The sequence below is a fragment of the Myiozetetes cayanensis genome, unplaced genomic scaffold (genome assembly GCF_022539395.1).
Source record: "Myiozetetes cayanensis isolate MyiCay16 unplaced genomic scaffold, myiCay2020 scf12, whole genome shotgun sequence".
In the NCBI taxonomy this organism is placed as follows: Eukaryota; Metazoa; Chordata; class Aves; order Passeriformes; family Tyrannidae; genus Myiozetetes; species Myiozetetes cayanensis.
In genome coordinates, this window is record NW_026086826.1 from 24,135,008 (window position 1) to 24,159,917 (window position 24,910).

A 24,910-nucleotide genomic window follows, 5' to 3' on the forward strand; every position below is an offset into this window, starting at 1 on the left:
TGCACCCCTTGCAATCCCTTCACCTGCACCTCGTGCACCCTGTGCAGTCTGCAGCTCCACACCCCGTGCGCCGCTACACCCGGTGCTCCCCACAGCCCACACTCCGCACCCCTCTCCCCTCCGCACCCCAGCTCCCTGCCCACGCTTGTGCTGTGCGGGTAGCCGAGAGCCCCGCTCTGAGATGGGCTGGGAGGAGTGATTGGCATCGGTCAATTAACCACACCGACAGAGAAAGATTCATGGGACGCTAAACACCCGGGCTCATTCCCTTGGAGCACAGATCCATTTCTTTTTTTTTCCCAAAGGAGTGTAAAAGTCAACCCTCAGACAGGTCTCCTGTCTGTGGGGAAATTTGGGGTGCAAGATGAAGCAGGAGGGAGCTGCGGGGCTGTAACCCCCCTCTTGTAGGACACTGGGAATGGTGTAAGTACGGAACGTGGCTCCGCTCACTGCGGAGAGCCAGCCCATCTGTGTCACTGGCTGTTGTCATTTTATTAGGAGGGAGGACTTGCTGTTCCTTTGTGCTTGGCTGTGAAGGAAATGAAAAGCCTATCCAAAGGTCTGTTTTGTATGAAACAATCCTCCCCAGGGCACGTTGCTGTGCTGGAAAGGTCATGAGGGCTTGTGAAACCCAGCTCCAGGACGCCTAGTGACTGCCTCCCGAAATGCGAGGCATCCCTCGCCTCCACAAACAGGGCCCTACTGACACCGGATCCCACCCGTGGGTGCAGGAGGAGAGGCGGCAAGCTGTGCCCAGAGGCGAAGTTCATGTTCAGCTGGGACTGCTTTATGACCCAGCCTGGCTCCAGCCTTTCTTCCCAGCAGGATCCCTTGTCCCACTGATGCTCACTGCAGCTGCTGGTGATGCCAGGTGGCTCACCCCACCTATTGGCAGCCTCAGCGCAGGCTGGGGAGCACCCCCGACATGGTACTGCAAGGGCACCGTTTGGGTGCCCTCCCCAGCAGAGTGGGCAGCACCCGTGTTGGAGGGATGTCACCAGAAAACCCGCTCCCGGCTAAGGAGTGAGTCATGCTGAGATGCTGAGACAGTCGGTATGGGAGGAGAGAGGTGTCCTACAAGGGCCTCCACCCTGCCTCCTCCCCATCCCTCCCGCCCTAGGCACCACATACAGACAGGCACCATATTTAAGCCATGTCATGTCCCCCTGCACTGGGACACAGTACCCAGTGAGTGTGCTACCCACATCAGGACCCCTTCCTCACACCAAGTGGGGTACCTCTGGCACCCCGATGAAATACAAGGGGCAATGCATGTCCTCTCCCCTCTCTGGTGGCCCTGCTTCCCCTCCCACATGGTGCCAGGCTGCTTTGGGACCACTGCCTGGCTAGGACAGATGCCTTCAGCTGCACTCCCTTTTAAGGCAGGTTTTGCTCTAGCAGGCAGCTGAAAACTGCCCACTTGAAAGTTTCCTCCAGCTGGCCAGCCCTGTGGCCAGTCCCCATGGACCACTCAGCCCAGCTCCTCCTGTGGCAGAATGCTCCTGCCCCAGCCAGGACAGCAGGTGCCCTTACACGGCACCACACACCAAGTGACCTGGCTGAAGCAGAGCCCGGCCACCCCCTCCTCTTCGTGTCCCCATGGAGTTTCTGGAGACTGTTCTGTTCACTCAACAAAGCAGGCACAGAACCAGGGTAGCTCTCACAAAGTAGGTACCACCAAGCCACGTGCTGCTCTCTGCCAGCCCTGCCTGCCTGGAGCTGTGTGGGTGCTGGCTCCTCATTGCTCCTTGATTATCCCAGCTTGCCCTGCCAGGCTACTGAAATCCATGGACCGTGGGCTACACCAGTACTGCATGGTGTTGGTGTGCCCTGCAAACTTACATGAATCTCAGTGAGCAGATGTCAGAGGGAAGGCTGTGTCGGGACACAGCCCTGATTCCTACACTCCATGGGAGCTGTGCCTGCCCTCTGCTCATGGCTGAGACCCCTTTGCAGGCATGCAAAGCAGCGGGGCAGCACAGCGAAGCCCTCTGGCAGAGAGCCCCAACAGGAAAGGAGGAAGAGCTACAGGCATTCCTGGAGCACAGCAGCACCTCAGGAACCCATGGGATACAGCCTCTTGCTCATTTTACAGGGAGGGAGTCCATAAACACTACAAACGCTGATGTGCAAAAACTATCAGCACTCTGTGACAGGGCAATAAATTGAGGCCCTGCCGGCCTGTGCTGGAGAGAGCTGGCTGGAAACACTATGGCAGGCTGATAATTGGTGTAACTGCTTCTTCTGCCATTCAGGGTCCCCCAGGACCCAAAACCAAGCTACAGCTGTGTATGAGGCTTCTTAGAGAGGCAGTGGGCAGCAGCAAGCTCATCCCTCTGCACTGGAATGTTGCCCATGGTGCCATGCCCATGCACACAGGCAAGGTCAGGCAGTGGGCAGCTCTGATGCCGGGCAGAGACAGCTCCAGGGAGTAGCAGGAGACAGGCAAGAGTGATGTTTTCAGCAAACCCAGGTCCCACCCAAAGCATCACTTCAAATCAAGGTTCATAACCTGTCAGGAGAGCAGCCTCTTCAGCAAACCGCAGCTTTATCTTATCTGGAGACCTTGTTCCAGCTAATTTAACCATTAGACTGAGCATGTCTCAGCTGTCTATGCCCTCTGATTGGAATCTGTGGGTGAGGCTCTATCCTGGAGCATCAGGCGCCAGCGCTGCTTGATGGCATGGCAACAGCCTTCGTACAAACCTGGGCTGTCCCATTTGTTTGTTTGGGTGACATTGTTATGGCCAAGGGTTTTCCCCTCCCGGTCCATTGGCAAGAGCCAGCACCAGCTCCCCAGCTCCATCTGTGTCATATTTTGTGCAAGGTTCTCACAGCCCACAAGACTTTCCTGAGCTCCTGGGGCAGAGTTGCAAGAGCTGCACCCAGAGTTGAAAGCTCCTGGGTGTGCCAGAGCTGTGGGCACATGCTGCCTGCCCAAATATCTCCCTCGAGCATCTTGGCCCCTGGTGACTACTGGAGTAACAACTGGAAAAGCCACTGGCATTTTAGCAGGCAGGGTGGTGACATAAGCCGATTTGGGTACGTTTTGCTAACACAGCAATTAAAACCAGCTATTTCCATGTAGCAGACCAGCCCATCTGCCCAGGCAGCAGCTCCCAGCTCCCCTCGTGCCCCCACCTTGCAGGAGTGGGGCAGGGGCTCCCACAGTTCTCCCAGCCCCCCAGGACACTTGCACAGTGGGGAGATGATACACCAGTGAAGGCACGACCCGGGGGCCAGAGGCACCCCAGCCCAGCATTTTCCCAACACTCCCACAACTGTGAGTCTGTGAAATCTCCCTCCCCGGCCATATTTCAACCAACACTTGTGCAAAGGCCCTCTCAGCGAAGAACTATTTGTTTTAAAATATGCACTACACAGCCCAGCATGGGACTCTAATTTGACAAGAAAATTATAGGGTGGCTTAAAACAACCCCAGCAGAAGCTGAGGAGAGCTGCCAGGCACGTGATCCCATCAGAAGGTCCACGAGATGCCGGTGCCGCAGAACTGCGGAGCAGCACGGCGTACCCTGTGTACCCTTCAGGGGGGCTGGCGTGCACCCCCCAACACTTGCCTTCCATCACCTCCGGATATGCACGCGGCTAATCCCATTACCAGACAGCCAGGAAAGCAACAGCATGAAAGCGGCTGTCAGGGCAAATTACACCTTCAGGAAAACCTCTGGGATACATCTTCATAAAGCTGACAGGCGGCCGACGGCTGGGAGTAACTGGGAACAGTACGGCAGCAGGAAAGGCCTTCTGGGAGTGGGGGGCTTGGGGAGGGGTCTTGGAAAGGGATGTTCTGGGGGTTTCTGGCACACACACCAACGTGCTGCCAACTGCTGCTGTAGATCCCCCAAATGGTTTGAGCCTGAAAAATACGCTCACTGCCACACCAAAACTTGGTGCTCACTGCCCTCGGGGACACAGTGCAGAGTCCATCCTGCCGTGGGCATGGGCAGTCACATGGCTGCTTCCAGCTGAAACTGTAAAAACGCTCCCAGGCATGTTCAGGCAGCTGGCTGCCCACACAGTCCCTTGTCAGGTCAGCTCTCACCCTCAGAGCCAGGGCGTGAATTATCGTCACGCGGTTAATATTACACTGCATGAGCAATAACAAACACAGAGCCCTGGGCCAGCTCCTGGGCTTGGTGGGGATGGAAGGAGCAGGGCTGCCCATGGAGGGCTGCAACTGGGACATGTCTGGGATTTCCATTAGTAGGCCAAAAGGGTGTGGCAGCCCTTATCCGCCTTTCCAACCCCTCCAAGACACGGCTCCATGGAAAATCTCCAATTTCATCCAGGCACCGCTCCCCCAGTCTCCCTGAGTACAGTCTGGCCAAAGTCTCCACTACCATCTGCTCTTTTCTGCAAGCTTTCCATTAGCGGCAGCCCAAGGAAACCTCCTGGCTAAATCCTGCTGAGGGAGGATTTGGTGCATTTTCCTGGCACAGCCTGGCTGTTTCTATTGTGGCTATCAAATGGAGCCGGGATTGTCAAGGAAGCAACGCCTGCTGCTTTGGAAAGCTGCCCAGTGCCTGCAAGGCATTGAGTCCGCTTGCCTGGAAGATGCACATGGGTGCTGGGGGTTGGCAGGGAGCGTGGGCACCACTCAGGGACTGCTCACGGGGGACCAGTGCCAGGCATCACCTCCCCAGCCCTCCCTCCACTCACCCAGAAGTGCCATTTGTCCTGGGCTGGGTCCAGGCTGTTGATGCCACACCTTTTATTCCTGGTTAAAAATTCACGGGAGGTGAGGCAAAGGGGTGCAGAGGTGTTTGCTCTCTTTGTCAGCACACTGCTCAGCATGGTCACACCATGGCAGTGGAGCAGGAAGGGAGGAAGGATATGGCTACTGTGCTCTGACACACCCAGGCAAGACAGAAGGCCAGGACAGAGCAAGAGAGAGGAGAGGGAGAGGAGGAGCCGCAGGTTTGCACACCCATTAGCAGCCTGCACACCATCCCACCAGCACAGGTATTCCTCCCCCAGCAATCCTCCTGGGGCACTCCAGGAGACCCTAAAGCCCCTCAGGATGGTCCCCAGCTACTCGCCCCACATGGATGATGCAGAGATCAGCCTACATCGTGGAGGGGTTCCCTCGTGGATGCCCCCAGGCAGTAACAAGCTGGGCAGCCAGCACCATCCTTGCCTGTGCCACAGCCAGAGCCTGCACCAGCAGCTCTTCCTGCGTGACAGCCCCGTGCACTGCACTGGCAGGGGGATTTGGAGCCCAAGTCCTCCTCTGCTTGGTTTTGTACCTTTCCTTCTCCTTCATCCCTGCCTGGTCTCCTACACTTTCTCCAGTATTTACACCCAATAATTCAACCTCCTACTGGGACCAAGCCAAAGCTCATCCAAGCCAGGGAGAGCCACACCATTGACTTCAGGGAGCATCTGAGCTGGTTCTCGGCCCCTGTGGAAACAAGCTGTGCTTACTCGGTCGCTTTTAATATCCCATCTTAAATCACATCTTCCAGCACTTCATCCCTTTTGGCTCCTGTTTATTGACTTCCCAGCAAATGTTTTAAATCTGTCTTGCTTCGCCATCCAGCTGTGCTGCTCTGGCCCACAGCACATCAGAGCAGTGCTGTCCTGCCATCTCCCTGTGTTTCGGGATCCATCCACACCGTGGTGGTTGCATCTCCCATCCCTGCACAGACTGGCTCAGATGTTGTGCACAGGGCTGCCCTCATCATTCCTACCTCCACCAAGTTCTTTCCTGGTGTTTTCCATGTGTGCAACCTGCTGTGCCTCTCTGGGAGCAGCCTTTGTACACTCACCACCCCTTTTCTGGGTCACTAAGGACAGCACAAGCATTGCAGCCCCATTTCTAGTGGCATGGGCACCCTCAGCTTTCTGTTGAGAAGCACCACTAGGTGACAATCCTGCTCTCCCAGCAGCTCAGGGGTACCTGGACTGGCCCCCATTACCCAGGCTGACACTCATCATTCAGACTGACACCCATCACCTGGGTTGCCCTCAAAATAGTCTGACCAGCTGGTGGTATCCCTGCCCTGTGCCCAGCGAGTAGCTCCAAGGCCAGCTCCCTGCTGTGCTCCCGGTTTCCTGGGAGCCAGCAAGTAAAATTGCCCAGGCCAAGTTCACAGGGCTTGGGGGATTTCCAAGCAAAGCTGCATCCACTTTATTCTCTGTTTTCCTCTGTACCCTGGAGAGCATGTCTGTAATCATCAGAGCCTATAACTTTTTTATCCCACTAGCAAGTCCAAGCTGAAAAAAAATAAAGTATTTGATATCCCTGAGGGGAAGGATGTTTTCCAAGCCTCAAGTAGGGCGCATTTTCAGCTCACATAGGCCTCCCAAAAATAAATACAAAAATGCACATAGGATTAGAGGCCAGAGCTGCCTTCTCTGCCTGAGCAAAGTGCCACTCCATGCCCTGGCCCCCACACTGACCTTGTAGCAAAGGCACTGCCCCAACCCCTCGGCACACACACAGATAATCCCACATGGGATCCCAAAGCCCTGCTACAGCTGCCAGATTCCTGGTTTTAACCTGGGGACCACTTTCTGTCACAAGGGGTGACCAGCCCCACTCCCCCCAACCTCAGGGAGGGGGAAACATTTCCCATCTGGAGCCTGAGCAGACAGGTTGTCCCCTTTGGGGTGGGTAGCAGGATGCTGTGACAGATGCAGGCTTCCCAGCACCCCCTTGTGCAGCAGAGCTGAATTTTGTCTATTTTTAATTTCATTGCATTCCTACAGTAAAACTCTCATGAGGAAAAGAAAATGTAAGGAAAAAAAAAAAATTCCTGTGTTTGATGGTAACTGGAGGCACTGGAGAGGGGCTCTGCTGCTTGGCCCCCCATCAAAGGGCCAGGGCTAGTGCCCACAGTGGCAATGCTGTTAGGGCTGCTGGACCTGGCTGGGAGCACAGCATAGAGCCAGATGGGTGCTGGGGAAGAAAACCAGCCTGTGCAGTCTGTCAAGGAAGTTCCCTGCTGCAGGGGATTGCCACAGGCTAGAAAAGAGGCTGCCATATTAAGCTTGTTAATTAATGATGGGAAACAAAGAGTTGTAAGGAGAGATGGATTCACGCCAAGGGTTTCGCTGGCAGCTGGTTTGGATCCTGGATGAGCGATGGGAATCCCCCCCATCTCAGCATTGCTGCTGGTACATGGGGCAAATTTGGGCAGTGAGGGCCCAGGTCTGTGCTGTGGGTCAGGGGAGGAGCCAGCCGAGCGACACGGCTCTGATTTACACAGCAGCCTTGTCCCTAAAGCATCAGAGGGGTCAAGTCTCTATGGAAACACCACCAAAACACGAACACACACAGCCCATTCCCTGGCCCAGGAAATGCACTGCTGAGCCCTCTGTGGCTGGGAAAAGGCTTCATGCTGCTGGGATGGCTGTTGGGAGGTGAAAGCCGGCGGCTCTCGCCCCCACTGCTCTGCCCAAGCCCCGGAATGTCACTGCTGCCACAGGCTCCCTGCTGTCCCTGTGCTGCAGTGCCCACTACATTTCCCAGCTGTGCCCAGGTGAGGAGCAAGGCCAGGGACTGTGGCTGGCAACCACTTCCCCTTCTCTTTCATGGCAGTGGAGCAGCTCCAGGGCTGGGGCTACTCCAAGGATGCAAGACATTGCAGAGACACCAGGTCCCCATTTGTCCCAGCAGACGGGGCCAGAGGGATGCCTAGGTCCCCAGGGGGGCACAGCCAGCAGGCAGCATAACAGGGCTCTTACAAGAATGTGATGGAAGGGAGGAGCCAGAGCAGCGGTTCCCAGAGCTGGTGTTTGCCTTGGCAGCCCCAGTCTCTGTACCTTGCTCTCCAGACACCGAGCTCCTAGGGGGAATAGCTAATGTCTAAAACCAGCCCTGGCAGCGGTGCTGGTATCTGGCTGGGGACCTGGCAGCCCCCAGGGGTCAGGGATGGGGAGTGGCCGACCCTGCATTCCTGCCCTGCTGCTGCCAGGCTGAGCTTTCCCACTGGCAGCCCTGCTCAGGTACAGCACCTGCTGAGCAAGCCCAAGCTAGGGAGAACAGTGTCACCTGCTCCGTAACTTCCCTCCCAATAGTCTTCCACCCTCCAAAGCCAAAGATCCCATCCCATCCCAGCTGCTGGGGCAGCACAGCCTCCTACAAGCCCATTGTGTTCACAGCCTAAGGAGCAGCCATGGCTTGTGCTGCACCCAGAGGAGCTCTGGCCTGGGCAGCTAAGGCTCAGATGGGGCTAAGGCTGCTTGGTGTGGCCCGAGGAGGAGCCACCTGGGGTAGGATCATAGTAGCAGGGTTCCACACTGTCCTAGGACCAGAGGGATGCTCAGTGGTGTGCACAGCTTCCCCCGCCTCCGCCCAGAGCTGAGCTGCACAACGCATCTCTCAAAACCTTTATTGTCAGCAAATAACAAAAGTCAGCCCTGCAGCAGCACAGGGAGCCTGGAGAGAGAAGGATGTTGGCACCCAGGGCTCACTGCCCCTGTGGGTCCCCACACCAGCCCCTCCTTGGCCTCCTGGGCAGCAGCAGGGGGGGTGTGCACAGGGGTGGACGGGTGAGATGGGGGCACGTGTCATTCTCCAAAGCAAGGGGCACATTTACAACTGGTTATAAATAAACAACAAGAAACCTCAGGCTCTGGGAAGCAGGCGGGCATCCCGCTGCCAAGCCTCCTGACCCAATGCGCTCTGTCCTCCACAGGTGGGGAGAGCCCAGTCCACCAGGGCTGCAGCTGCCAGGTGCTCCCCAGCACAGGCTCTGCCTCCAAGGGGGGGCAGGCTGGGGAGGGCACCAACCTAAACCAGCCAGCAGAGCAGGTTGGGCACTTTCCTGGGTGCACCTACAGGGATTCAAGGATGGGGACGTAGGGAGGTGCCAGACACAACAGTGGAGAGGATCAGCTGTGCACCCTGGGGAGAGGGGAAGCCAGAGCACAGAGCCTGGGGTGGTCAGAAGGCCAGAGCTGCAGATGGCACACAACCCCAGCAATTGGTGAGGAACAGGCCTGGGGACCCTGATCCCCAGCCCCCATTCCCGAGCACTTCGAGCCTGCATGGAGCACCCTCCTGCCACCACCATCCCAAGTCCCTTGGGTGCCACCTGCTGTCCCCTGCGCACGGTGACATCCCCACACCTGCCCTGCTGCCTCCCATGCTTGGGAGGGCTGGTGGGAGGGCTGGGGAGGGCAGAGCGCATTGGGAACCACCAGAGATACCTTCTATCTTTGCCTTTAAACACTGAAGCTTATATTAAAGACTATGATATATAACCCAGGGGCGGGGCTGTGGAGACAGCAGAGAGGGCACAGCTCCGTGGCCAGCCTGGTGAGGGTCTGCTCTGGCTGTGAGCAGGAGGTTAGTACGGGGGCACAGAGCGTGCAGGCAGGCAGGAGGGGGGATGCCATCTAGGGCTGGTTCTTTGCCTCGGGGTCTTTGTCGTAGATGTAGCTTCCCACAGCTCCAGTGTTGACACCTGCGCAAGGGAAGATGCAAGAAGGTAAGGACCCAGGTGGAAGATGTCCCCTCTGGGCGGTGACACGAGCATCGAGAGTGGCAGCCCAGGCAGGGCACGTGCCCCTGGACTGGCTCCCCATCCCACGTGTCCCCAGGCACTCACCCTTCGGCCCGAAGAGGATTCCGTAGCAGGGCTTGTGGCAGTATGGCTGTCCATCGTGCTGTGTGGGGCAGAGAGAGAGGCATGTCACCCAGGGCCAAGGAAAACCCAGTCCCCAGGACATATCCCCCTGACTGGGCATGTATGTCTCCTTGCTCTGCTCATCTCTGCAGACAGCCCAGCACCCCCAGCACTCTCCCAGGAGCTGAGGAGCTGCTCCTCCCAGCCCTGCCCTCCTGCAAAGGCAGGGGCTGCCAGCTGGGACAGCCGGGCACAGCTCAGCTCAGCCTACACCACTGGAATCCCTGTGTGTGCTGCCAGGGATCCTGGGGCTGGGACACTCTTACCTCAGCATGGCCCCCCGGGGTCAGTGTCTTGCTGCAGCGCTCACAGCGTAGGCAGGGACGGTGCCAGTCCTTCCCCAGTGAAGTCACCTTCTCGGCTGGAGTGGGACAAGGAGGGAAGGTCACACCAGCTCCCTGCAGCATGTTCAGGGGGAGCACTCCCCAGGCTCAGGGGGAGCACAACCATCCGTGTGGGGATGTCACCTCCACATTCAAAATCCCAAGAGAGCCTCGTGCAACCCAGCCTCCCACATCTCTCCTCCCCCTCTGCTGCCTTGCAGGTGACAGATGGCGGCCAAGGACAGCTATTCCCACATGGGAGGTCACAGCAGGGGATGTGATGCAGACAAAGCCCTGCACCCAGGAGTACATCCAAGAGGACCCACTCCTGAAGGCTCCTCAGGCACATCCCTCTGCGCTCCCAACCCCAAGCCCCCATCCCAGCCACTCTGCATGCCCCAGGGCCCCTGCACGGAGCCCCAGCACCGTGGGCCATGCCACTGCGAGGCATCACCCACTGCCTGCTCACCACCTTACCAAAGTAGACTCTCTTGCCACAGCGAGGGCACATGTTGGGCTCCCCGGTGAAGGTGGTCACACTGGAAGCTGGGAAAAAAAGAGCTCATGGGCATGGGAAGTGGTGGGACATCTCAGCCAGGACCCACAGGTGTGGAAGAACCCCCCCCCCCCCAAACACTGCACCTCACACCACTGCCAAATGAGGTGGCTTTGGACTGGCTGCCCACACGGTGAAGGGACAGGCCACCTGTCCTGTCCTGTCCTGCCCCTCACCTTTGCTGGGTCCCTTGGGAGGTGCAGCATTCACCTTCCTCTCCTCCACCTTCACCGGGTGCTCGATGGGTCCCGGCGCGGTCTGCCCCTCGATCTGCGGCTTGTCATAGATGTAGGACCCAGCGCCACCAATGTTCACCCCTGCACGGGGGCAGAAAGAGACTGAGATAACCTGGGAGCACTTGGGATCGCCATCCTCCCCCCAGCCCCCTGTCCCACCTCCCCCAGCCCCACTGAGCCAAGGGCCAGCTCAGCCACTGCTGCATCTCAGCCCTGCCTTGCTTTCTCCTGACCCAGGCTTTCTCCAGCCACATCTGGGATAGGAGAGTGACTCCACCTTCTGTCTGAATAGGAATTTGTTTTCTACATTAAAAAAAAAAAAAAAAAAAAAGGCAGTTGTCAGGATGGATCCCTCCCTCCCTCGCTTCCTCCCTCCATCAGCTCTCCTCTCCCTCTGCACAACAGAACAGCAGGGCTGGGACTGCAATTTGCTGGCCTGATGCTCAGCCCACGCTAGCCTGGCCCTTGGGATGTTTCTGGGGCCACCAGTGGGGATTGAGGGGACCTAGCCCCTCCTGCAGCCTTGAGCACAGCTGCACAGGCCTGGGGGGCATGGACGTACCTTTGGGGCCAAAGAGCGTAGCATAACAGGGCTTATGGCAGAAAGGCTTCCCATCGTGCTGGGGAGAGAGGGTTAGTGTTAGGATGCTGAGCAGTGACCACAGTTCCCACAGGATTGCTTTCATTCCCCCACTGGTGTTCAGAGACCACCATGGCCCTGCCAACACCCCAAAACACACCCAGCTGCAGGTCTGAAGTGACAGCCTAATCTGACCATTCAGAGATGCCACCAGTATAAACACTCAGGCTGTTCTGTGCGTGCCATGCCACGGGGCTGGAGCGCCAGCACCTTGCTGGCTCAGCCAGGAGGCATCTCTGAGCCCTGACCCAGTGGTGTGCCAACAGGACCCAGCAAGGTATCACTTCGCCCTCTCAGCATCCTGTGCACAGTCAGGCCATTATTGGGGGCACAAAGCACCATGAGAGCACTGAGCTTCGCCTCCCCCTCGCCTTGGCCTGAGATCAGAGGCCCTGCGTGGGCGCTGGTCCCAGCCCAGCTGCTATCGGCCCCACTATCGTCTGGGGCGATTATCACAGGAAGGCACGAAGCAGGCGATAAGCCCCAGAGCTCCCCACAGCCCTTTCTCATGGGCCAGCTGGAACAGAGTCCAAGAGAAAAGAAAGAGTGTTTGTGGCTGGAGCAGGGGGCCAGCAGAGCTGCCATACACACACTGCCCTGTCTAGAAAACCCACAGAAGTTCTCAGGCAGGAACCCACCCCAACGCCTGCTCGGCTCCACTCAGCATCTCAGCCCCGCTTCTGCCCTGTGCTCCTGCCCTCCATCCCCTCTGCTGCAAGGCAAGGACTCTGTGCCCAAAACGGGCAGGGTGGTAGGTGAGTAGAGGTGCAGCCCCTTCCCTCGCCTCCCTGTGCAGTGCTGTGCCAAAGGCGAGGGCTGGGATGGCTGGAGGTAAGGCCTGGGGAGTGAGCAGGCTGTGGGCTGGCCAAAAGCAGCTATAAAATATTGCAAGGCATAAATATCAGTGTATTTGCAGCGTTACCATGCCAGAGGAGAGGGTAAACATTTAACTGGTCTCCCTGTGACACCTTTCCAACCTAGCCTCCAAAAGGCGGGAGAAATAGCAGGGAAGGGCCAAATCTGCTGTCAGTACAGTTGGTGGGGGCTTGGCTGCCATCCCCCACGGGAGCAGAATCAAACCTTATATGGAGAAGCAGCAAATCTGGGCTTAACCCTGCCTGAAGCACAGATCCACCCATGCAGCCCCATTTTCCCTGGTAAGACAGGCCCCACTTCCCCCACTAGCTGTTGCTACCACCGCCTGCTCCCCAGCTGTGCTGCCTGCTAAAACCGTGCTAAAGAGCTGGTGACACCGTGGCATGACAGGTGCTGTGCAAACTCAGGGCACTGGGTGTCATGCTGGGGTGTCACGCAGGAAAAACACAGTTGCTCCCAAGCCTGAGCACCTGCCACCACCAGCACGGCACCGTCATGCTCCCAAGTGCTGGGCAGTGGCAGTGGGAACACACTCCAGCACAAGCCCCAGGGCACACAGAGCACAACGGCCAAGCTCGCATCACCATGACAACCCAGGCGTCCCCATGCTCGGTTTTTAACCACAGGTAACGCAGGCTCTCAGCACTCACACGCCTTCAAAGCCTGTGCAATGCTCAAACAAGCCTGCCCAGTTAATGGAGCTGTTTCCAGCGATTACCAGGGTACGCCCAGCCCTGCCACAGCTGCTCGGAACCCACACCCAAGTGGCACAGCTGGGACACCACATGTGGTGCCAGTGCCACTCTGTGGCTTCTCCAGGGCTGTGCACGAGAGCTCTGGAGCACCATGAGTTGCAGCAGCAGCGCTTGAAGCCACAGCGTGCACTCCTGGGCTCACATGCCACAGGGACAGCCCATCCACATGGCATCAAACACCTGCCCCAGCCCTATTCCTGGGAGTCCCCATCGCTGGGGTGCTGGAGAGCCTACCAGGCTCCCCATGCATGCCAGCACAGCTCCCACCCCATCCGCCCCAGCAGCTCTTACCTCAGCGTGCCCGCCCGGGGTCAGGGTCTTGTTGCAGCGCTCACACTTCAGGCAGAACTTGTGCCAGTCCTTGCCCAGGGAGGACACCTTCTCGGCTGCAGGGAACACAAGCGAGGGGTAAGCCACTGTTCAACACCTGCTAAAGGCCCTGGGGAAGTCAGGCTCCAGGCACCTCAGGAGGCTGCACATGAGGGGGGCTGCACTTGACAGGGGCTGATCACCAGCATGCTGCACACATCAGCCACACTGCAGGGACCAGGGACCGCTCTGCTGCAGCCCACAGGGTCCCTGCAGCCGTGAGGGACATGGATTCAGCCCCCCCCAGCCTCTGACCCCCTCTAAGATCTGCACCAGCTACTAGGAAGAAAATTAATTCTACCCCTGCTGAAACCAGGACACCCACCCAGCTGCCATCCCACAGACACCCTTTCCCACGAGCCAGTCCAGCAACGGTAGCGTTTTCCTTCCTACTCCCTGTGTCTATTTTTACCCGCCGCGTTACCCAGAATGACTCTGCTCCCATTCAAATATTTGGCGTTTCCATGCCCACCCCACCCATTTTAGTCATGCCTCCCCCACACACCCCCAGCTGCTCGGGCTCGCCAGGGAGCCTCAGCCACAGCTCCAGCCCTCAGCCAGAGCTGCTCCCAGGAGGACATGATGACAGACAGCCTCCACTGTCACCCAGGATGGACGTTTGGCCCTGGAAAACACCTGTCCCTTGGGCGTGCGGGTGCTCTCCCCTCACTTCCCACCCGGGAACAGGCACAGCGTGCAGATATCTGGGTGCGCCGACACCATCCATGCACGGCCAGGAACCTGCGGAGCAACTCTCCGCGGGCACTGAAAGCAGTTTCAAAGTATCAGTGGGCAAATTCAGGGAGGGCAAATGCTTTGAAACTGGTTATAAGGAATACAATCCCTCTGGCTGGCCCCAACCTGTATGTCTTCGGAAGCACCCTGGGAGGCAGCACAGGCTGCCAGTGCTCCTTGCATCCCCAGCCTTGCACCATCCCCTCTCCCTTTCAGCCCCTGAGGGGCTGAGGGCTGCCTTGTGCCCCCCACCAATTCCCGTTTGCCCTCCCCTTCCCCTGCACATGTGCAGAGACAGCTGGAAAACAGTGTGAGCCCGTTAAAGCCACCGTAAAACTAAATCAGGAGGGCCAAATAAAATACTTAACAAGCAAATAAAAGCGCAATCAGAGCCAGCCCCACTCTACAATAAGACCTCCCCTAGGATCTCAGGTTTCCCCCCTGAGGACCTCAGCAAATGGCACCTGTTTGCATCAGGTCAAGATAAGGGTCAAGAGCTCCTCAAGGGCAGGTCCGGGTTTCCAGAGCCACCCTCCTCCCAAGACAAACAGCTGCGTCCAGGGCACGCCACAGGGCCAAGATAAGCCAAAACAATGCCATCACCACCCAAAAATTCAATCCCAGCACACAGCAGGGTGGCCAGTAGCAGGTGAGGGCAGCACTAGGAGGCAGAGCCACTCATTGCACCAGGGTGCAAGAGAGACCCCTGAGGGCGTCCCCAAGCAAGCACGTTGAAGATGGACTTGGGGGACTGGCATCAGCTGGGAGAAGCTCCAAACCCACCTCAGGTGATGCCACACGTGGGTCCAAGCTGTTGGATCAAACCCAGGTGGGAGCACACAGCAGGGTGAAGGGATGCCCCACCACAGCCAGGGTCTGTGCCTGCCTGCCAAAAGCTCAGGGCAAATTCCTGCTGTCCTCAAGCCCAGGGACTCAGGAGGGCTTCTATCTTCCAGCCCCTCACAGCAGGCAGCACACGAGGAAGGGGCCCTTCCTTTCCTCTGTAGCCCTCATCTGTCTCTGGGAGCAGAGGACCACTACCAGGCTATAAGTACTCCCCAAAAGCAAGGGGGACACAGAGGTCCCAGCGTGCTGCTGCCCTGGGGCCATGGCAAGAGCCCTGCATCCTCCCAGCCCTCCCTGGCAGGATCAGGTCCCTCCCCAGGGTGACCGGGGAGGGAAACAGAGCGTGATGGGCTGAAAGCTGAGCCAGAGGCTCAGGGCCAAAGAACCACTCGGCTTTGTCAGAGTGGATGCACAGCCAGGCCAGGCTGCGCTGCGGCTGCGTCATCCCCAGCTCCCCCCGCCACCGCGACCCAGCGCCTTCATGGCCCTGGGTACAAAGCAAGGAGGAAGCTCCCGACGGATGTTTTCCAGAGGTCATTGCAATTACAGGCGGCCACAGCCCACGCCAGCTCCTTCCTGCTCCCGCGATAGGAGATGCTCCCTCCAACGTCCCCCCCTCCATAATATTTCAGCAGCTGTAAATCCCTGCTCCTCCCTAATGGATGAAACCCCCCCCGGCAAGGCATCCCCGGGCCGTGCAGGGTAAGAGGGATCTCAGTGCCACCCACAGTCCCTGGCAGGAGATGGGGCAGGAGGGAAGAGGTGGCCCAGGGCACCATCCTGCTCCCGAGGCACAAGGACAGCCCGGGAACCACGGGGGCTGCCGCTTGCCTCCTGATGGAAACGCCACGCAGAGGTTGGTCAGGCATCCTCTGGCTGCAAACAAGGAGTCCCGGGGGACGCGTGCGGGACCGGCACAGCCGGGATGGCTTTCCAGGAGGCATTGTTCGAGCCGAGCAGAGGAAGCAGCTTGGAGCCACCCCAGCCCATTTCCAGGGCAGCGGCGTCACGGCCGCGGCCACGCCATCCCATAAATCACTGCGGAGGGAAAGAACCAGCGCCCAGATTTCCTGTCACCCGGCCACATCTGCTCCAGCATTGCATCAGCTCTAGAGGAAAAGTCTCTGGCCACATCCTCCCGCTGCTGGGGGAGCCCCGCTCCGCACCCCACCATCGGCACCGCGAAAGCAGCCTGAGGCAAAGCTGTGCCCGCGCTGCATCCAGCTCCGCGCAGGGAGCGTGGGATGGCACCGGGCTCCGGTGCAGATGTCACACCACACTCAGCCTCTGCCACTGAATGCCGTGCCCCCGTCCTCCCAGCAACACGCAGAGGGCACGCTCATCCTGCTCCGCTTGCTGGACCCCGCACTTGCACGCTCAGCCCACGGCAAGATGCTGCGCTCAAGCCAGCTGAATTTAAACCAGCTGTGCAGCACCCTCCGGAAGGACAGAGTTGCGGGTACGGGGCTGCAGGAATCTGGCCTCTGCCACACGTGTGTGACTCGGGGTTTGCCTGCCCTGGGTTACCCACCTCGCCGTGGGTGGGCACTGGCTGCCCATCCATAATAAACACCTCCCCGGGGGAAATGCAGGGTCGGGGATGTGCCCGGCCGCAGGATGTAGCTGGGAGGCGGATTTGCTCCGCGGGGGCTGCAGCCCACACTGACGAGGACAGCACCAGAGCTGGGTAAAATCAAGAGGCCAGGAGCGGGAAAGCAGCAGAGGGGACTGTCAAGGCAGCCTGTTCCCATAGCTCCGCGGCAGCCCCACCCCAGAGACAAGGCAGCTCATCCCGTAATTATCTGCCGTGCCCAGACAAGGCAGCTGGCGCAGGCCAGAGGTGAGCGCATCTTCTCGGGATGGGAAGGGAGCATCCCTCCTCCCAGTTTCTGTGCCGCCGGCTCCACCGAGCCAGCTCCAGGCTCTCGCACAGGTATTTCCACAGCCTGACGTCAGCGCTGCTCCCAGCCGGAGGCTTATTCAGCAAAAGCAACCATAGCTGCAGCTGCATCTCTGCAAAGGGCTGGGCTGCGCCCCATCCATCCCACCACAGCCCTGGAAGGGCAGAGGGAAAGGGCTGACAAAGCCCAGTCTGACAATAAGGATGGCAAATCCTCACAGGGATCCAGCGACGGGCATCCCTGGAGGAGAGGGATGCTGTCAGACCGACAGCAGATACACTTCAAAGCAGTTGCTTGGGAACACGAGCAAGTTGCTTGGGAACACAAAGGAATGAATAAGAGACAAAAGTGCAGGGAAAGGAGCCGGCTAAATGAAAACAAAGCTGAGAACTCGGGTTCCTTGCAAAGTGTCCAGGAGATGCAAAAGGTGGAGGGACAGTGTAAGGATTTCCTGCCACGCCATATCCCACCCGTGCTGCCCTGCCAAAGGGTCTGCATTGCCTTCCAGGTCCCTCACCCTGTCCCCACCCCTGCCCTCCTCAGGCATGGCCAGGCAGCTCCTCTCCCCCATCCCACACTGGTGCTGACGGTTACACCGCACCGTGATTTTGTGGCCAAGACATATATATTTAGCTTCCCTGCAGCAAGGCAAGGCAAGGCAGCCCTCCAGCCCCAGCCACTCGCTTGCTGGGCTCCCTCCAAGTGCACAACAAAGCCAGCTCAGTACAGCCTCACCACAGAGCACAGCCCAGGGGGAGCAAGGAATATCCCAGGCAGGGGCTCCCATTTCCAGCCGACTGGAGAGACAAGATCTTCCCCAGGACCCAAGCCCCCATGTAGCTGAGTCACTTGGGTGCAAGGGAGATTGTATGATTTCCAGACACAGCCCTAATGCACAGCATGGCTTCTGTACACACCTCTGCTCCCTGCCTCTCCTCTGACAGAACCTCACCTACTGCAGGCAATTTTCTGGCTATGAGCATCCAACCTCCTGCTCTGGTTCACAGGACCAGGGCAGCCTCCAGCAAGTCCCTCTCCATTTTCCGCAGGGCTTCATCAAGCAGCATCTGCACAGAATGCATTTGAGGTCAGGCAGCTCGACTGCGTCTGTGTTTGTGCTGGGAGAGGACCAGCAGTGTTTCTAGCCAGGCACTGGGTTCAGCCAGGGCTGAGCCCTAAAAATCAGCTGCTTTCCAGCTCCACAGCAGCCCCACATGTGAGGCACAGCAGGTGGGACCCCAGCCAGCAGCAGGAGCCCCGGCAGCCTGGGGTGCTCCCCTTGCCCTCCACACGACCAGGGGGCCAGAGCAGTGAGGGGAGGCACACACAGGCACACAAGCAAACCACTCCCTGGGTAACTGCTGGTCCAGAGCACAGTGGTCCCTCTGCACACTGAGATGCCGCCTCTGGAAGGCAGTGCCAGAGGGATGAGACAGTTTCCTGGCCCATTTGGCAAGAGCAAGATTCTGGGACAAGCTGGAGAAGCTAAGCCTGTCAAAGTGAGCCCCTCCAGCCCCACAACTACTCACCTCCCCACCCTGCTGCCCCCCACAGCTCCAAACAAGGCTTGGCCCTGGGCTGTGGGCAATAGAGACAGCAGTGGGAGAGGATGCTCAGAAAGAGGCATCTGCAGCACTGGTGCTCCCCACCAGCAAGTGCACATCAAGCTGGTGGGAAGGTTCTCCCCATATCCACGTGCCAGGATCCATCCCCTACCATCACCTTCCTGGCTGCTTCAAGACCTTTGGCAGGAGCAATGGGCACCACCATCTCACCATAGCCAAAAATGGCACCACGGCACACACTCCAGGCTCTACACTCGATTGCAACATTGCAGTGACAGATTTTCCATTATTTGTTGTTCAGGCGTTCCTGCTCCGCCTTTCCTTGCCTTTCCTTTCCAGTCCCATCACCTCGCCTCTCCCCATCCCTGTGCTCCTGCCAGGGACAGGGAAGGAGGACAGGAACACAAAGGTCTCTGCCTGTCTTGGTAATTGAGACATGGGTGCAGGACTTCATAATGCAGACACCAAACAGTGGTCACTCAGGACCAGCCAGGCTGCTGGGAACTGCCTGCTAGCCCCAAGCCTCCAGCACCCACGGCACCGGGAACAGCACCGGGAACAGCACCGCTCCCAACAGCTGGCGATGCCGGCACCACACTCTGCAGGAGCCCCAGCAGCTCCAGCAGAGCACAGCACACAAGAGTGAGGGGATCCAGACCTCACACCATCCCATCCCTCCTTCTCACAGATCATTTTCTACAGCTCATGCTATTTTCCTGAGGGAAAAGCTCATGCTAATCAGCCTGTTCTTCAGGCTTCCCACAGAGGAATCTCTCCCCCCGGCAGGGCCCTGTGCGGGGAGCAGGGAACTGGAGCATCCTTAGTTACCACTTTGCAAGGTCTACACTCGTTCCAAGAGCAGCCACCCCGAGACATGGGAGCAGAGGGTTTCCGGAGCCCAGCCAGCTCCGTGCTGGTGAGTCAGGGCCAACAGCTACACCGGCTGCACTTGAAGAGCCGCTTCCTTTGTTAGGGACAGCTGTAAAGGAAATCAAGCCCTCCTGCTTCTCCTGCCCCACTGTCTCCCAACAGCCAGTGCCTGGAGCCAAGGACAGCGGTTACTTATTAATTGCAGAGCAGCTTCTGCAGCTTGAATTTCGCTGGGCTGACCTCCCAGTGCAGTGCTCTGCAGGGAGAGCACCCTACACCTCATGGCACCCCGTGTCCTGCTGCAATCCACAGGGCTAAGCATCTGCTGCGGGCCCCTTGAAGCCTGCTGGGCTTGGACCCTCCTTGCTTCCCAGCTGCATGTGTCCGTGTCCTTAGTCCCCCTCTGGCACACCACCAGCAAACCAATCTACGGCTGCAGACTCAGCTGGGACAAGCTTGGAGGGCTAATGAGTGGCTCCCACTTGCTTTTCGGATGCCCCTTTGCAAACAAACAGTGCAGCCGCCTCCCACCAGCCCTCACACTCTGCAGCATGTGCAGTGAGCTCCCCAAAAGCTGCCCAGTGCTGGACCCCGCTGCACGTGTGCTTGCCACATCCCCAGGGCTTTTCCCTGCCTCGTGCTTGGGATGGGAAAATAGGAAACCCCCTGCTGCTGCAGTCCCCCGCAGTTCCCTGGGAAGAAAGGACAGGAGGCGGAAAGGCTTGGCCAGGGCTCCCGGTGACCCTGCAAAACTCATTTAAGGCTAGCAGTGCAAAAGGGAGCCAGGGATATGTGTGGCTGTTTGGCTGCAGGAGACTCCAGTCCCTCCGGAGCTTCCTGCCAGAAGTGATAACCTAAACCCAATCCCAGGCTGCTGCCACCTGCCAGCGCGATGGGAGCCGACCCTGCAGCCGCCAGCAGTGCTGCTCCTCCAGTTAAACATTCACTTCATCCCGCCAACCTCCCCAGAGCGGGAAAGTTAGCCCCGTGGTTCCTGGAAACAATGTCACAGACCTCAGCCTGCTTAAAAAAAAAAAAAAAAAAAAAAAAAGGAAAAAAAGCCAAAAAACTATTTTTATATTTCCCTGTGCTTTTTAAAGAAAAAAAGCTCATTCTGTAGCTCAGGAAACGCCCACATCCTCCTGACTGCACAGGGAGGAGCCCACTGGATTTTTCCAGGGAGCATGAAGCAACAGGCATGCTGGAAATGAGTTTTCCATAGGTACCCACGACTGCTGGCGTTGGGCAGCCGCTCTGGCACTGCTCTGGGAACAGGACACGGTGGCATTTCTCACACATGACCCACGGCTGCAATCCCAGGCATTCGAGAAGTTACGAGCTGCCAGCGTTCATTCAGCACAGGCAAGGAGACTCCCGAACAAGCGGGGCTTTATGAATCACCTCCCCGTTAAGCTTCGGGCCAGCCGAGGAATTCACAAGCGATACCAAACCCTGGACGCAGAGCTGCCATCACCTTCCCACCAAACCACGCGGTCCATCAGGAGGAAAGCGCAGGAGCCGTGTCCCGGAAAGACAGCTCAGAGTTTGCATCTAGCTTGTATGCACTGAATAAACGGGCCCAGGTTTGTTCTGCCAGAGCCTGGGCGGTTCCTCAAGGAAAAGCTCAAGGCATCAGCAGGGACATGCTCTAGCCTATCTCAGCTCCAAGCACGGAGAACTTTTTGGCTTGCTCCCGTTTCAACTCATCCCCCCCGCCCCAGTCTCTCTTAGGGGCAGCAGGGGTGGCAGTTCCTGGGGGAAGGTGTGGGATAGGGGCTGCCACTCCTCTGCTGCCAGGCACCTGCCTCCTCCCTGCCTGTAGGGCAAGGTGAACACCCCTTGCGGGGCAGGAACAGAGAGCCACAAGGCAGCAGAGACCTGGGTAGGGACCGCTGCACCCACAGAAACCCTTCTGGGGAGAGAGAGACGGCACACAGCTGGGGGGGTGGGGTACAGCCCTGTTCCACCCCTTCAGGAGACCCACAAGGCCCCCAGGACCGGGAGAGAGAAAGAGCACGGGCACTGCTGGGGGCTGGTGCTTCACCTCCTGGCACAGCCCGGCCTTTGCAGGCAAGGCAGGGGGTCCCTGAGCACAGCCCCAACCCCCCCAACAGGGCAGGCTCATCCCTGGAGAGAGAGGAGCAACCCTGACCCCGGGTCAGTGCCCAGCTGGCTGGGCGGGCACTATTTTCTGCTTAAAAGGGAAAAGATTCGCACAAAGAAAGACATCCAAGGGGCCGAGCCCTTCCCACCCCCACACAAATAGGTTTATTTAAAGGAGGAAGACAGCAAATTCCTATTTCCCTGTGTTTACTTGGAGATGGCCGGAAAGGAATGAAAGCACCAATGCCTCCAGTGCTCAGGCACCATCAGGACCTTTTGGTATTTCTTCACCAAACAAACGCACTGAGGCAACAGGGGCTGGACCTCGGAGCACAGCGGGGAGATGGGCAGGGACGGGTGCAAGGAGGCAGCTCCAGGCCAGCTGGACGCCGTGGCCAGCAGGTCCCAGGAGGCAACCTGGGCTGCTGGATCCATCCCGAGCCTGCAGTACAGTCCCACGGGTGCCCACCCCGAGGGTGCTCACCCAGCAGGGTCAGGCCACTCCCCGGGAGGTTCCCGGCCGGGCACTGCCGCTCAGGGGGAAGCAGGCTAGGGCAGCTCCATGGGGAGCGTCAGGGAATCACAAAGGGACAGCCCCTGCTCCCACCTCCACCCACCCACCCCCGGCTTTCTGTAAGCCGGGCGGCAGCGCTCAACCCGGGGTGCCCGACGGGGCTCACCCCATCCCCGGTTCCCAGAGACCAGCCACAACCCCTAGCAGGGCCCTCGGAAACCTGCAGGGACTCGCTGCTGCCCTAACCCAGCCACGGGCGTGCCAAGATGGACCTCCGAGCCCAGGCGCTGCCTTTGAACAAGTCCCGTACAAACCCCAAAACCCTTAATTAGCTCGCCCAGATGGGAACAGCCCGCTGAGGGCTGGCTGCGAGGCCAGACAGGGAGGGGTGAATGGCACACCTGGGGCTAAGCTTGCAGGGAATCAAAGAAACTGGCTGGGAGAAGGGTTGGTTTGCACCTGCTACCGCCAGCTTCTCCAACCTAAGAGACCCTTGGATCGTGGGATCCCCCTGCCCAGCACCCCGGCCGTGTGGGGTGGGCTGGGTTCCCCTTACCCAAGCCAGCAGGTGCCTGGGGACGTGAGCCACCCCCTTCTCAGCACCCCACAGTGCGGGCACATGTCCGAACCAGGGAGCAGGGGAGGGTGCCCGGGGTCCCCTGTCACCCACACCCCTCGTGTCCCCTGTCCCAGGGCCAGCCAGCAGCACTCCCAGGCACAGCCCGGGGATGAGGGTCCCGGGGGGGCGGAGGGGCAGAGCAGAGGGTTCGCGGCCGCTGCGGGGGGGCTCCGGGGGAGAAGCAGCTGCTGCTGGGCAGGTCTCCGGGTGCGTCCCGCGGGGAACCGCGGCGGAGAGGGAACCGGGAGATGCGCCGGCCATGGGGAGGGCGGGCGTGGGGACACATCCCGGGGGGGAATAAAGAGAAGAGGAGGCGGGGATGCACCGGGACTCGAGGAAGGGGAAGGCAGGGATGAGCGCCGGCTCTGGGCAGGAGAACCGGGCTGAGGTCCCGGCGATGCGCCTGGGCGCGGGGAAGGGGACGAGGGGCCGGGCCCCGGAGATGCGCTCACCGAAGTACACGGTCTTGTCGCACTTGGGGCACTTGGATGCCATGTCGGGAGAGCGGAGCGGAGCCGAGCGGCGCGGAGCCCAGCCGTGCTGTGATGTGCCGCGCTGTGCGCCCCGCTCCGCCCGGCCCCCGCCCACCGGCCCCGCCGCCGCCGCCGCCCGGGGGGAGCTGGGGCGGGGCCGCCCGACAAGCGCCGGCCCGGCCCGGCACGGACGGGCTCCGGATGGCGCGGCTCGGCCCGGCACGGCTCGGCCCGGCCGGCCGCGGGCCCAGCGCAGCAGGTGCCCGGTCCTGGCGGGCGAAAAGAACCCACGCTGTCCTGTCCCCCACCCGGAAAGTCCGAAGTCGGCACGCGCGTGTTCCCGACTGCCCTTGCCCGGGAAAAAAAAAAACAAAACACGATAAACAAGTTGCAATCAAGCGACGCGACTTGTGGGTTTTTAGCGGCCCCGAAGGCAGCGGCCGAGAGCACCCCCGGCTGCCTTCGGCCAGCAGGCACCCCGGGGCGTGACCGAGGGTGCTGGCCCCGGGCTAGCCCCCGCGGAGGGGCTCGGGCATCTCCCACCGCCCCGCGGGACCCCGCAGCCCGGACCCGCCCCAGCCCCGATCGGCTGTCCGGCCACAGCGCCCGCGTCCCCCGGCTCCTGGCGCCATCCCGCTCCGTTGCCATGGAAACTCCCGTCTCAAAAACCCCTCCGGCTGCAAAGGGATGCTCAGGGATCCGTGAAGCCATGGCGAGGATATTCTGGGAGCTACGAAGCCATGGCGAGGCAGGAGAGACCCACGGTGGGGTGCAGAACCCCTGCACCCGGGGGAGCCCCGCAGTGCCCGCCCGGCCGGATCCTGCCCCACGGGGAGGGCTGTGGGGGGCGCAGGGGAGGGGGTGTCCAGAGGAGGCGAGCGGGGCAGCAGGGTCCGTGACTGGGATGCTCTGGGGCTGCGTCCCTGCACCACCATCCCGCAAGCTGGGGCCGGGTGTTGGTAAACAGGACATCTGCCGCTCCGCAAGCAGAGCTCTTGTATTATTCATCAGCCGGCAGCCTGGCTCTGCTCCGCCGCCATTGTCACAGAATTCCTCCTTTCTCTGCCGGCAGCTGGTGCAGCTGCCAAGCGCCTGCCTGGCTCCCGGCGCAAAGACAGGCTTAGGAAGGGAACCCGAGGCTCCAGGGATGGGACAGGGTGACCCTGCCGGCGAGTTGCATGGGGGTGAGGGGACAGGGATGCTCGACAGTGGGTTTCTCCATTGCCCGTGCACCCTGGTGGGTTAAAAAGCCCAGGCATCCCTGTCACTCCTCGCCCAGCTGCTGTCACAACAATGTGTGGCTTTGTGGCCTGCGGGGTCCCCGCACAAGGGCAGGTGGCAGCGGTGCCTCTGGGGCGCCCCAGCCCCTCACAGCCTCTGGGAGGGGCAGCTGAACCCTGTGTGTCCCACGATGGAGCCAACATGTCCCAGCCCAGGCCAGCAGCCACCAGGGCAGGACAAGAGCTGGGGTTTTTTTGGAGCTGTCGATTTCTGGGAGACCAGCTGCCCCTTTCAGCACAGCCCCACGGCGCTCTAGTGGGTCCCTCTGTGGTACCCGTTGTATCTGCAGCCCTAAAGCAGCCCATGGCAGCAGACAGGTGCCAACACAGCACCAGCAGCATCTCTGTGCCTGCAACAGCTCCTCTCCTGCACTATGAGGGACATCTCGAAAAGGGTCTGCCGTCTAAATTGTCCAGATCCATAGGAAATTTCAGCTGATTTCCCAGCCGTGGGGGCTGGGGGGGGGCAGGAGGAGGAGGAGGGAGGCTGCATCCATCCAACAGCATGTGTAGGGCAGCCACAGGAGAAAGCCTGGGCTCTGCCACGCTGCAGAACGAGCACCTAGCCCAGCTCTCGCAGGCCAAGGGCTTTT

The 24,910-nt window shown here is 59.5% G+C and overlaps 1 protein-coding gene across 1 annotated transcript; it reads right to left on the reverse strand.

The window, feature by feature from the left end:
• Nucleotides 1-8,343: 8,343 nt before the first annotated feature.
• CRIP2 (cysteine rich protein 2) lies at nucleotides 8,344-23,171 on the reverse strand. The gene is made up of 8 exons (XM_050307081.1): nucleotides 23,017-23,171; nucleotides 13,334-13,428; nucleotides 11,334-11,391; nucleotides 10,712-10,852; nucleotides 10,457-10,525; nucleotides 9,923-10,017; nucleotides 9,579-9,636; nucleotides 8,344-9,434 (listed from the first exon to the last, which is right to left on the reverse strand). The coding sequence occupies exons 1-8, from the start codon at nucleotides 23,057-23,059 to the stop codon at nucleotides 9,367-9,369; spliced, it is 627 nt and encodes a 208-aa protein (XP_050163038.1). The 5' UTR covers nucleotides 23,060-23,171; the 3' UTR covers nucleotides 8,344-9,366.
• Nucleotides 23,172-24,910: the final 1,739 nt, after the last annotated feature.